The sequence below is a fragment of the Plutella xylostella genome, chromosome 25 (genome assembly GCF_932276165.1).
Source record: "Plutella xylostella chromosome 25, ilPluXylo3.1, whole genome shotgun sequence".
In the NCBI taxonomy this organism is placed as follows: domain Eukaryota; kingdom Metazoa; phylum Arthropoda; class Insecta; order Lepidoptera; family Plutellidae; genus Plutella; species Plutella xylostella.
In genome coordinates this window covers 5,553,616-5,567,848 of record NC_064005.1, presented here as the reverse complement: position 1 = coordinate 5,567,848, position 14,233 = coordinate 5,553,616, and the positions used below count along the sequence as shown (strand labels likewise).

Sequence of the window (14,233 nt, the reverse complement as noted above, 5' to 3'; positions counted from 1 at the left end):
CGCCATCAAGACATATAAAAATAAAAAGTTTTGCATCGCGCGGCCTCGAGAGCGAGAGCGACAAAGTTCTTTATGGCGTCATAACGTGCGTGTCTTGCGCACCATGCTAAGCTTTCAAAACTCACAATTCAGCTCAAGCCGCACAGTCTTCTCCTGCGGGCTGACGAGGTTGGTGTTGGAGGCGCGACACTTGAAGGTGGTATTCAGGTGTTTCCTCCTCACATGTGGCAGCTCCAGCCGGTTCACCACCACGTGCGTGTCGGTCTTCTCCCCGATGTACTGCGGGGCGGGGGTGGAGTCGATCAGCCACATCACTGTGGGCGCCGGGCGGCCTGTGGACGGTTAAGTAGTTAGCATTGGGTTGTCAGTCGAGGGTACACAGTATCGGAAGGGTTAAGAAAATTGGTATTTCAAACTGAGGGAGCTAGAGGTTACCTAGATGCCAGAAATGTATCGGTAGACATACATTTAAAAAATATACACATGCAGACGAATACTCGTACAGAACCTCCTTTTTTATTTGCTTTTCAAAATACCTACGCAGCGTAAAAGTGTTTTAGTATGAGCCACTCCTTTTACATATAATGGGCAAGCAAGTGATATTACAAGCTTCAGCTGGTTATGTTGTGAATTATAATTATTTGTTGTAAAAAAAATCTGTTATCTATGTCGTGAAACAATCGAAATCGGAACAAAAGCTATAAGTTTCAAGTCAAATAATGTGAAATGTAACTTTCTCAATAGGTATAAGTAATAAATTAGTTATGCAGTACAGAGTACAGAACTATTTATAGCACATTTCTGCTATGCGTAACTTCTCTGGGAAAGTCGAAGTTAGACATTAACTAAATTGGACGTTCAATTCCTGAATGTGTTTGGAGTGACCTTTCCGTAAATAGTTGACCTTTGTACTTCTACCCTTGTACCAAAATAAACAAACTTATAATGCTATTAACAACTCCGTAAAACACAAAAACTTACTCTCCAATCTTATCTAAACGTACACCATCTGCGATATGAAGCTTATCCAATCACAAGCGTAATTTGACTGACGATAATAGGTTTCAGGCTGGGGGTAAGTGGGAACATCAAGTTTCAATATAAGTCGGCGAAGCGAGTAGGTTGCCGCCCTAAACTTGGCTGGCCCGAGCCGGCCGCATCCACGGACGGTAATTACTTTACCGTAGCGGTTGCCTTTGCCCCCGTATTGATCATTCCACGTCACTTCTTACTATAAACTTGGGAGTACGACTCTAAGGAGCTAATCTTGGCTGATGTAATATGGACTTGGATCTGTAGGGCGTGGTGGAAAAGAGGTGTAGTAATAGTAAAGAAATTGTAAATAAAGACTCGAATAACAAGAATGGAAATTATTGGATGCGTTATTTATTTTCACGTTAGTTTTATATACAGGCTGTTGCAAAAGTGGTATACTAAACCAAAAGGAGGTGACTCAGGGGGTCTATTCTATTCTATATTCCATATTCTATCCCCATAGTAAAAAGTCTTGTATAAAGAAGCAATTTCTTTTCGTCGTAGAACTAAAGAATTACCACTTTTGCAACAGCCTGTATATAATTATTTTGTGAAGGTATAAGACTCAATTTGTGTTCGCATATCGAATGGACGGTTCACTGGTTATGTATTAGCAAATACATGACGAATAGCTAGTAAACTGCTAGTGATCGCTCATTTATAATTACATCGTAACTGATCTGATACTCAGATGCTAAAATAAATATTTCTAGAAATATGTTTCACATGTATTCCGCTACACGTGTAATGTTGCCGTGGACTAAAATATTAATATGCAGCAAAAAACAAAAAGACGTTCAATTTATTATTTCGCTAAAAGCATTACACGATTCCATTTACTAAACCAGGTACAAGTAGACAGGAAACAAAGCAAAAAAGCGACTTGGGAAATGATTTGCATAAATAAACATGAAGCGCGGTTTTACTAAGCCAAATCTGGCAGTAAGCGAGTGGCGAACTTATAATCTGAATTTAATCTCTTTAGTCAACTATGTAGGGAGCCAAAGTTAAGCTAGATTTCTGATCGCATCTAGTGAAGTACTTATACAGGGTGTTGTAAAAAAAAACATTCTCCATAGTAAAAAATCACGTTATCAATAAAGTTTCTATAGAAAATGATTTTTTTTTCGTGGATTTTGAAATTCAGATTTCAGTTTCGGTCTTTATTTTATTTATTTATACCAAACTTTGTGTAACATAGTTATTTTATTGAAGTTTACTATTTTATTAAGCTTAGATATACCATGCTGCACATGTAGGTTTCGGCTTAGTACCCTTTTTGCAACACCTTGTATTTATATTATAGAGCCCACGGGCCTTTCGCACTATCCTTTTTTTGCATGTAAAAAAAGAAATCTGAAGAAGATTCAAAACGAAATATTCTTACATTGTTTTAACGCAGTAAAGCATTATACCCAGGACATGAAGAATAATTAATTATGACACCGCGTAATCTGCCTGTTTTGCATAATACCAGGTGAATTATACAGTAAGCTTTTCCACTCAACAGTTGAAGAATGATTTCCAGGTTTACTTACACTAAACTATACTGTAACTAAATCAGAAGCATAAGTTAAAATAGAATAGAATAGATATTCGTATGTTTAATCATTAGCATTATCATCATAATCAGCTCGAAATGGCCCACTGATGGACTTAGGCTTCTCCCAAGGAACGTCAAAAATACTCTGTCCTCGACCTTTCTCATCCAGCTGGCAACGTCTAACTATACATAAGGTTCAGCGGACCGGAGGGCGTCCAAAGCTCAAAAACGTTCATAGATTCTTCCACAGATATGGTTGACCCACTACCGTTTCAGGTTGCAGATGTTAAGAGATAAGTCATAATGTCAATGTTACTTCGTATAAAAAGCATATAATTGAGATTGGAATTGATATTTATAGAAACCAAATAATAACGTAGGCGTAAGGGTGCTTTTCCACCAGAGATGTGCTATGCTACGATGCTATGGATGCGTTTGATATCCACCAATCATATTATTGGTGCACATAGCTTAGCACTGGTGGAAACGGATTCAACTAAGATATGTTTTTTGTATGGAATGATGCGTGCTATGGATGTGTGCTATGGATGCGTGCTATGGATATGTGCTATGGTATGGACCATCGCGAGTGGTGTAGCTATGTATGTGCAGAGCGTGTGCGCCTCTCCCCTCACCGCGCCGCCGCCCCCGTCGTTTCCCTACTATCGATACATAGCATAGCTCGAGATGCGCATCTTTCTCGCACAGCTACTTTGCGGCGGCGCATCTTCGTAGCGCATCTTCCTCGCACAGCTACCTAGCGTAGTATTGGTGGAAACGGTCACATATTTTCGTAGCGTAGATATCACATCTTCGCAGCATAGCTTCATAGCACATCTCTGGTGGAAAAGCACCCTTAATTAGGCATCCAAATTGAAGATGAAAATTATAATTCTAGCTATTTACGAGTAATAATACACTGGAAGGTCTAATTTACATACCGTGTTTGTAATAATTAACAATAAAGCCGATATTGTTTAGCCTTTCAACTATGGAACTAGATAATGAATTTTACAACAAAAGGTTACCATTAAGGAGGAATGAAAGTCTGCTTTAATTCATAATTCTCGATAACGTTGCTATTTTAAAATATGAATTACTTTTTCCTCTTATTAATATTGAACACACAGTCATGTCAAAAATACGTACCTAAGGGTGGGTTGCATCAACATCCCGGTTATCGTAATAGTTAAGGTTAAACTTAGCAATGACAGAGTCGTTACAGTTAACATTTTACTGTAACGCGTTGCACCATCACTTCGTTCGTCATTGTCAATGTTATTAGGGTTGCTAATCGTTTGAGACATAATTATCCCCAAAGTTATTGTGGGAAACGTTTTTATGTAAGGCAATACCAAATCTAGCTGTCGGACTGAAGCCGTCACAGAGTACATTGTAGCCGTCATTCTCTGTCAAAGCATTCAAAGTCAACATGTCATAGGACCTAAGTCTGTTATTCCTCCAAATATTGACCAAAAGATTATCATCAATAAAACCCGCGACAAAGTAGTCTCAGGTTTATTATTAATTAATTCTTAACAAGTTGAAACAAGCAGGTAAACGCAGCGTGGGACGCCCTCCTGCACGCTGGACTGATGACCTTAGGCGGGTGGCGGGTAGTGGTTGGATGAGGAAGGCCGAGGACCGAGTGTTGTGGCGCTCCTTGGGAGAGGCCTATGTCCAGCAGTGGATGATTATTGGCTGATGATGATGATGATGATGATGAAGTTGAAATTAAACAAAATTAAAACTAACGATGTAATCTATTGAAATATTTTATTTTTATTAACATTCCTGTTAACTGCATAGACAGGTTCCTCTTCATCAGATGATGAATCATCATAAAAAAAACCTAGCTGGTGGTACAGGGTCTCTCATTTTGTTACATAATATATGTATTATGCAGCTATGGCGTAGCCACTATAATGGGCTGCACTCTTCTTAGTTCTGTCCTTATTTTCATTGATAAATTGATGTATTTGAGTGATTGCAAAATTTCTGAAAACAAGGCTATTCAATTAAAGAGTTACGTAGGTTACTTTGATATTAGATTGCTGCGCTGGACCGGCAGCCGGCCGGTAGCTGGTAGTGGCTGGATAAGGAAGGCCGAGGGTACAGTGTTGTTTCGCTCCTTGGGAGAGCCCATGGCTAGAAATGGACGCTTATTTGGTGGTGAAGATGATCATTACACCTACAACATAATAATAGGTGCATTGGTACTTACTTCGTCGTTGGAGGCAGTAAGAAAGGTTCTAGTTTTAAAGCCAACACACGAGCCACATTTTTGAGACCTGGAACCTATCCAAGAACGAGTTCTCATCCCAAGTTGCGAATCTATCAGTTCTCTGAAAGTACACCTTTCTCTTAATATTTCGTAAGTTCCGTACTTACTCCACCTCAATCTCAATTTCTAAGGAACTTGTTTCAAGCTCTATTTCACGTAGAAGCGACATGATAATAATTATTTAATATTAATATTTGTACGTAATACTGTTACTTTGAGGTTATACAATGCGTTTGACAGCTACCTGACTTTAACAATAGCAGTAACCGGCCAACATTGGGTGGTTATGGTTATCGTTAAAGTTATGACGTCATTTTAACCATAGTTGAATGGTGCAACCAATTTTTCGCTTAACCGATGCTTTGACAGACGATGTGACGTTTGTAATAGTTAAAGTTAAATGGTGCAACGCAACCTAAGTAAATATGGGTTTACTGACAAGTAGTAAAACATTAATTGGCAGATCATTTGTTTTGATTTTTTCTCGTAATTATTGGGGTATATTTAAAATAAGTCAGGTACTGGACCGAATTTTTGGCTTTGAATTATATGTATACCTTATTTAGACAGCCAATGATTTGCTATTGATAAAAAAATTAAACTCGTAAATATTTCTCAAAAAAATATATACTTACTTAAATTTGTTGGACTAAACTCTATCTGCGAACATTTTAACAAGCTCTACAACATCCTTTAACAAAGTATCGTATATCAAACACGGCGACACAAAAGGGCGCGTCAATTTTTATTAATGTCCGCAGGCTTAAGCCAGGGTGTGGAACTTTACAAACCCCTCCCCCCCGTCGCCCCCATCGCCCCCTCCCCAGTGACTTATCGCTTACTTAACAGTAATATATCATAGTAATCACCTTAATTCCTCATCTTACACTTGCTACAGTTTGCTGATGCTGAGTACATAATACATCTAAGTAATTACTCGTAGAATTTAGCCAGTGTATAATGAATGTATTTAAGATGATATTTCCAGTAGGAAAGAGCATTAAAACAGAATTGCATGATTAGAGTAGACTAGGTTACAAATGTTACAATATACTAGACTAGGTTATAATAAGTTACCTACACAAAAGGATCTAGCTTCCGAATGAGTTTAAACCGTATTTAATAATATAAGTCCGGCGCTCCCTGTGCAGTCAGAGACTGACGCGACGCTCGCGATATTGACTGGATAATCCTTTCAGTACGAAGACAAACCCTAGACGGGCTCTAGTGTCTTGTGTTTTTGTAACCCGGTGCAAAACTTATGACTGCAGCTAAACCTTTCAACTCGGTGCTATATCTTAGACCAGCTCTTGTGGGTATTAGTATCCAACACGCGACAAAAAAGAAGAGGCTGGTATGTCAATCTCCAAGTCGACGAAAGAACGAACGAAAATTGTCAAGCAATCGGCACGACATGATGAGATAGAGTCATGGTTAGCGCTGAGCGCTGCGTAAACCACGGCTCTATCTCGTTGTTTAAGCGTTCCGATTTTGTGTTTTTTTTTTCATTATGACCACATAGAACTTACCTCCTCTTACTTCGCAGACGAGCACTAGCTCGTTGCCCTCCTCCAGCGGGCCCACCACGCCCGACACGTCGCGCCCCGACTTGTCGTACAGGATCAGCTGGTGCGGCGGCACTGCAACAATAGCGCATCAAGTCAGATATGTAGATAAAGTACTCCTTATTTGTACACCAAGAAATAATAAACAATTTTATATAATAACTTAATTAGGGCACAAAAGGCGGTCTTATCGCTTATAGACAATTCCTATAAAAAATTCTATTGAATTTGACCAGAGAACAGTGCAAAAAATCCAACTACAATCCTTCACAACAGTTCTGATGCTGCCAGGTCGATAGCGCCTGCCAGGTCGATAGATATTGCCAGATTATTACTTAAGTACTTGAAATACTCATATTTTTTTGGGATGGCTATTTTAAGTAAAAACAATGAGGACTTTGTTTTTTCACTACACAAAAAAAAGGATTTACGTTACATACGAGATACGAGTACTTGTATGATTCATGAAACTGGAAAAGGATAAAGTAACGAAAATACCAACCTCCTACATTTTTTCTATTAATAATACACTATAAAAAGAAATACCATCGTAATAAGGTACGTTATTTGGACCCAAAAAGAAACATTGAAGAGCATAAAATATTAGCAACAAAGCCTGGTGACGCGTGTTTTCGTGACGTTTTATCAAGGATCTCTCCAGTAGTTGCCACTAACGCGCCGTGCGTGCCTCGGAAGAATAACTCGTATAGCGTTGGACAACAACGAAATATTGTGACTGGCTGGAGTGCAGTGGGGTGCTTCGATACTCTTTGTAAAGCCAATTAGGACTGGGTGAATATGATTAATTGATTCCTTTTTAAAAGTTTTTGGGGTGTTGTGTGCCCCACAATTAGAGAAGTACTTATTTCCTTGCCCACAATCAATCGAATGACGTTGAATAATTAATTAGTACAAAAAAACATACCTAAGTGTACGAATGGTTGTGGGCGTATTCATTTCATTATTATACAACAAGTCCACTAAAAATTAAAGCACTCGCATTTAAAGCCATTTTAAAGCATAGGTATTAGGTAACCCAATGTAAATTTCAGCATAATGTAGTCTAGACCTGACTATTTTGGTCGTTATTTACTTGATTTCTAGGTTATAAATGTTATATAACAACGATTTTCACGCACACAATAGCTTAGTAAGTGCCTCTAACAAACTTTATGGTGACCGTTAGGCTTAAGGGCGTTATAACATTTAACTTTATTGTTCTTTGGCTTGACTTTGAATTGTCCAAGGTAGGCAAAACCAAATTTCTAAGTACCAGATACTTATGTGTAATATTCCAACCTTTGTACCTACACAGTAAACCCTTAAGCTTCTTAACGCACATCATTTTTATACTGCTCCATGTAATGTTGGAACATTATTATGTGCATTAAAAAGAATTTTATAAACTAACCTTACTTAGGCTTTTTTACCTTCTCAATTTTTGTGTGAAGAGTTTGCTTTTCAAAATGTCACGTGCCGCCTGTTCTTAGTAAATACGAACACAAATTGCCTAATAGTTACAAACGAAGAACATTTTTCTCCTCAACGAGCGGCGACAATATTCCCCAAAAGAAACCCCAGTAACCACGTACCGAAAATCTCATTAGCACACCTTCTATTTGCCCACTTTATCAAGCCACCACACACCCGGCAAGCCAGCTACAATTGCTAATTTCACCACAAACTATAACAAAGACTGAGTCCCTTTTTTGCCCCAAATCGGTTCTGTAAAAAGCTCTCATGGCTAACAATATACAGGGGATATTACTAAGGGTGCCATTGTGATGTCACATATTGTTATAGAATTGCGTTTGAGTCGGGCAGAGTGGCAGCGGCTCGCGAGTATAAAAGCGCTAAAAAACTGTCAGTTACCTACCTGTTATAAGCATGGCTATTATGAAAGATGTTTATTTATTTAGGGTAAGGTTGCGTATATTGGACCGGCTCTTTGATTGGGCCAGTGAAGTATTTCCGAAAATATTGGGATTAAACATCCACAGTATTTTCAAACGTGATGCTCAAAACCCCCTATTCATACCCCTCAACTCCCAGTAGCGCGTCCGTGTTTCACAACCCTACTTCATGTAATAAATGTGTGTTACTCTTTACCGTGTAATTACTACAATAATGATTATTATTATCAGTTTGCACATGTGTTATGCCAAACTATTTGTGAAGATATTTTACTGTCTAGAATTGATTCAAAATGTAAAGTATTTTTTTTGTATAAAAGTAGAAAGTTGCTATTAATGGACCTGTGTCAGTTACTTAATTTGGACCGGTCCAATCACGGCTACTTTTAAGTCGACTTTTAAAAAGAGTTAGATACACAGAATAATTTTATAACAAATAAGGTTGCCAAAGACCAAAAGGTAAGTTAGGGAATCTTCTGCTCATTTAACTCCAGGGTTGGAAGAAAAAAATATCAGGAATGATGTCAGAAGACTACTAAATAGCAAAGAAAATAATATAACACCTTCGATTTACAAACAAAACAAGACGACATAATTAACATTAAGACTAATTACTTATAATGTAATCCTAAGCCATAAAATAGAGTCCGATTTTTGCAATTTGATGTTTTCATTCAAATAATTATTCTTTACTTTAGCTTTTCCTTGATTGGACCACTGAGACAATTCTATCGAAGTCCAATCATGGAAACTGGGAGGTCCAATAAAGGATACCCTGGTCCAAAGAAGGCAACCTTAAATATAAAACTTTTTTGACCATATTTTCAAAACGGTATTGTATTTTAGTTTGTAACAAAGAAAACGTAAAGCAGGAAACAAAATCTACCTATAGAATCCAAAAACGTATAAATATGATACATAGTTTAATTTATATAGCTATAAGAAGTTAAGTGGTCCAATATACGCAACCTTACCTATAGAAATTATAGATAGTTCCATTGCACAAAATGAGTGTACAAAAGTCGGAGTGCTTTGTATTTGTATGTAGGTATGTTTTGGCTTTGATTAGACCAGCCTGAAAACTTCTACATTCGAGAATTATCAAAAATTGATGAACAAAATTAGTTAAGCATGACCTCCTCTACCCCTTTTGGTTTCGTATACCGTTTTTATAACACTCTGTACCTGTTTATCTATCTATCATGGCGAGCTGATTTTTCACATTTAGCCTCTAAGGTGGGTCATTATGCGGTAAAAACCTATGGGGTGACCCTGTACCTATATAATATCAATTTACCTGAGCTAAAGATACAACTAAGAAAATATTTTCATTAAATTTTACCCCAGCAACAAGAGCAGTTGTGAATTTAATATCCATAATCTTTAATGGCCATTCTCCGATTCTGAAACTAGCTATTATAGAACCCAAAAATTTAATTTTTCATCAGTCTAGACAATTTCAAATCTCATTTGTGAACGTCTGAGCCGATCGGTATTACGAACTATTGATATTAAATCTATGTTTAGGTCAGCCATTCAGCCGACCATGATTCTGAAGAAAATAGAGTCGCTCAAAATGAAAACCTATCATTCATAATTTCCCGCCGCTCCTTTATCCATTGTGGCCGCAACTAGGCAGCTGTCAGCGAAGCAGACAAACAACATAATTACTTAACAACAAGCAAAATAATAGAAGGGATCACGTGCGGAGAGGGCCTCACCGCAAAACCAAATAAACTCATTCTACCCTTTCCAGTATCGGTAACCGCTGCGGCCCAAAACGATCTGGCTATGAGCTAGTTAGTAGTCATTACGGGCCAGCTATTTACCAACTTGCTCCTCTGTAGTGCCGGAATCAAAGGCCAGCCGGAACAACATGCAATTTAAATGGAATTTCATAGTTGACAGCGTCAATTAAGAGTCCCGTGTTTGACCGAATATGACGTATTCATGCGCGCTCATTACCGAAGCCAATTAGGCCTTTTTATTGAGTTTATTCAACGCTGATTGGTCACTGTTTCTTTGTTCGTCTAATGGCGGCCGAACTTAATGAAGGCTCGAAGGGTTCGAGTTCGATTCTCGGCTAGGCTAAATGTTTGTTTACATACAAGTGTTTTACATACGATTCGATAGAAAAACTACCGCCTCCCCTCAGCTATGTGAATAACATACCACCAATAGCGTAAATTTCTAACTAGAACATTTATATTGGACATGTAACAGCAACTATTGGATCATGAAGCTGGTTCCAGCTATAATATTATTTGACGTGACGATAAATCGGAGGCGAGACTTAAAATTATGGCTTTTGAATAATGCATTAACTGTAACACGGTAGAGGTTGTAAAGCGGCGATCTCCAGGAGCCGACTTGTCGCCCGACCGATCTGTCGATTACCATACAGACCGCTCGAGTTTATCGTAGTTGGCACAACCTTTTATGAGTTCTCACCGCCCACTTCTTTTACGACTCGAAAATTTGTCCATTCATACGCCGCGCGCCGTAACTTTTAAGCAAAACTCTCTTTACGATCATCTCACCGATTTGTTTCCCATTTCGATTGCTACAATGCGGAATATTAAGATCCCTTCTAACCCGAATGATGGCTTTATGAATGTGAATATTCTTGAATATGAATCTCGGCGGGAAGAATGGTGAGAAAAAAATCCATTCGCTTTTCATCTGTAGAAAGGTTTCTTTCATTCGGTTGAAAAGGCTTGCGTTGATAATCGTGGGCGGGCGGGTGTATCGGCACGCTTCATTTCTAAATCGATAGAACGCTCAGCTGCTCGCTACCGCCAACTTGTTTCATTAAATTCAAATTTCGTGTTGTACTTATTAATTCAGACGGGCGTTTCCGTGAGCGAGGAGCGCGCGGAGCCGCGGCTGCTTTTTATATTCCCCCCGTTTCTACTACAAATGTTTCATCCAGACTTCAGAGCAACGCGTATTTTTCCATAGATTATACACGATATACAGGCTGTTGCAAATTTGCTATATAGGTAGTAACACGAAAAATGGTGACTTCGGGATCTCGGAATTTGAAACATATTGTTATTAAACTTTAAAAAATCGGGAAATCGAGATTTTTTTTAATAAATAAAGAGAAGGCAAAGTGTAAAGAGACGCCTGAAATTTGAAATTTTATGTTGTGTTGTATTGCGTTCTTATTTCACTTCCACACTTTTATTTGTGTTCCAAGTTTCCAAGCCTTCTGAAAGGGTAGCGCGATATGAGCGATGGTATTTCTAATTATTGACAGGTTTATTGACTTCACAGGAACCTATAAAAGGGATTAATTTGAAAGTTAGCGTGGAGCGAGTTGAGGAAATTCTTTATTACATTCCTTAAACATTCTATTTGTAACTGAGTTCTACATACAGATGTACACTGTTGGTCTCGTAACCACAACATTGTAACCCTTGGAAAGGGTTATAATGGTGGAAAGCTGTAGTAAGTCCAAGGTATAAGACTTGTTATCGTGGCTTATAAATGCATACATGCTCTATGATAGACAAAGGCACTATGATTATCACTCTGAAAACTTTTGTTGAGCCACCCGCTTTTTGCAGTACATTCGTAATCACGATAGGTCGATAGGTCGCGAGCTGTATCGCGGTTTTTGAATAAATATAATGATAGATAGATAGATAAAGTTATTTATTTACTTAACACAACACACTAATACACTTAACGAAATATAGAGTAAATTCAATTGATATTTTAAATAATTAACGTTTAAACTAGCAATAGCAGTGGAAGGAACTTCACGTAAAGAAGCTCCTATGAGGAGAAGAAAGATTGCTATATTACCATAAATACCACAGTAGTCACCCTGGTATTTCCTATTGAATTCTAGCTCTTCTCTCATTCACCGGGTGCAGTAAATTACTATGCTGGGTTCTCGTCGAGTAATCAGGTCCCGGAAAGTTAACAGCTAAACAGTTTATATCGTAACAGTTAAGTCGTGCGACTTCGTGTCAGGGAATTCACTTTACGTTCTTCGCGTAATCTTATTGCTCAAAGAGCAAGTTGCCGCGCTTTCAATTAATTTTGTTATAATACACAGCGACTTGTACTAACCAGACATTGTACTAATTCATTTAAGGCTGATTTTTAAACCGACTTCAATAAAAGGAGGAGGTTCTCAATTCGTCGGGATCTTTTTTTTAAAATGTTTTTTACGTATGTTCACCGATTACTCCGCCGTTTATGGACCGATTTTGAAAATTCTTTTTTTGTTGTATTGGGTTGAGTTTTCAGGTGGTCCCAAATTTTTTTTAGCATTTTATCTTACCCCAAGGGTGGGTAAAGGGGTAAAAACAGGGTATGAATTTCCATTTTGGGCACTAAGCGTAAATATAGTTCTTATAACAAAAAAAAAGATGGTGACCTTGAGCTGATCTGATGATGGAAACGGAAGGCAGTCAAGGGAACTCCTGAACGGTATATGGCAACTACCTCGTGTTTAGGCTTTAATGATTCGTATTGACTAGTAGGACTTATTTGTATCATTTGCATCTTACTTTTGATTGAAAATTATTGCAAAAAAACTAAAAACAATAAAATAAAATACTAATTTAAAAAATTCAAGAACCAACTTCAAAAAACATTTGGATGTGTATGGACTTAGGTTTCCTGTACCTAAGTATTTAACATTATAACGGTACCACAGGTCCTGATCCGGATTCTCATCCATCTTTAGTGTTTATTACTGTTTAACCAGCTTTACTATTGATAAGACTAGATTACAAATTAACTTTGATAGTTATTAGGTTCTGAATAATTAACGTGTATACAATATGCATGTATACAGGGTGTTGCAAAAAGGGTATACTAAGCCGAAACCTGCATGTGCAACATGGTATATCTGTCGCAGGCAACTGGTTTAATCTCCTGTTTGATTGAACCACTAGCCCGTTCATTGGATGGCGCTGTTCAGTTGTATGACTAGGCCGAACGTTGATTGTACAAGCGTCACAAAACGTCCAACTAGTTAGCTGACTTAAAATCAGTCAGGTGGTGAATAAAACAAATATGGCGTCTAACAGCTAACAGCTGACACAAAAAGCACCTATATTGTTAGTTTTTTGCAAATAAATTAGCTTTAAAGTGCGTTTTTTGTGTTAAAATAGTGTGACAACATGGATTTACCTATTATTACGCCGCGGGCGGATAGTTTCAAAGAAAAAAAGTGGCGAAACTGGATAATAATGAACAACAATATGAAGTTACGGTTATTGTTATTGTTTAGTTAATTTGTGAGATAAGAGCTTTGTAACATAGTCTTTTTGTTGACTCTTTTCTGGTGATGTTCACCATAACCAGACATTACAAAGTTGCAATACTATATCCCATTCAACGACTTCGCTGAAAGACGTTCAGTCAAGACGTCGAACGTTACAATCAACGACTTGACGAGTTGTCCTTTAGTCATACAACTGAATAGCGCCATCCAATGAACGGGCTAGTGGTTCAATCAAACAGGAGATTAAACCAGTTGCCTGCGACATATCTAAGCCCGAAACTGAAATCAGAATTTGAAAATTCGCGAAAAAAAAATATCATTTTCCATAGAAACTTTGTTGGTCACGTGACTTTTTACTATGGAAAATTAATTATTTTTTCGCGAATTTCCAAATTCTGATTTCAGTTTCGGGCTTAGATATACCATGCTGCACATGTAGGTTTCGGCTTAGTATACCAATTTTGCAACACCCTGTATATGTACTACACACCACACTACACCGCAGTGTAATTAGTAGCTTCTTAATATTCATAGTATCTATCGGCTACATAATTAATAAGACATCGAGTTTCAATCTCACCAGAACTAGCAGCTAGACCTCCTAACCAGTACACCGTCTATTTAAATAAGAGAGCCACGCTAAAA

General features: G+C 37.9%; 1 protein-coding gene and 1 long non-coding RNA gene across 5 annotated transcripts in view; both read right to left on the bottom strand.

Annotated features, from left to right (window-relative positions):
• LOC105393805 (neural cell adhesion molecule 1) overlaps positions 1-14,233 on the bottom strand; it is a 69,574-nt gene that overhangs the window by 24,533 nt on the left and 30,808 nt on the right. For all 4 annotated transcript variants that reach the window (XM_038107226.2, XM_038107225.2, XM_038107227.2 and 1 more), the window contains exons 5-6: positions 6,392-6,502; positions 126-332 (exon numbers count right to left, since the gene is read on the bottom strand). In XM_038107226.2, coding sequence (XP_037963154.2) covers positions 126-332; positions 6,392-6,502 — 318 coding nt within the window. The remainder of the gene's footprint in view (positions 1-125; positions 333-6,391; positions 6,503-14,233) is intronic.
• LOC125490569 lies at positions 4,338-5,273 on the bottom strand. The gene is made up of 2 exons (XR_007267764.1): positions 4,803-5,273; positions 4,338-4,576 (listed from the first exon to the last, which is right to left on the bottom strand). It is a non-coding gene; the product is annotated as an uncharacterized LOC125490569 (long non-coding RNA).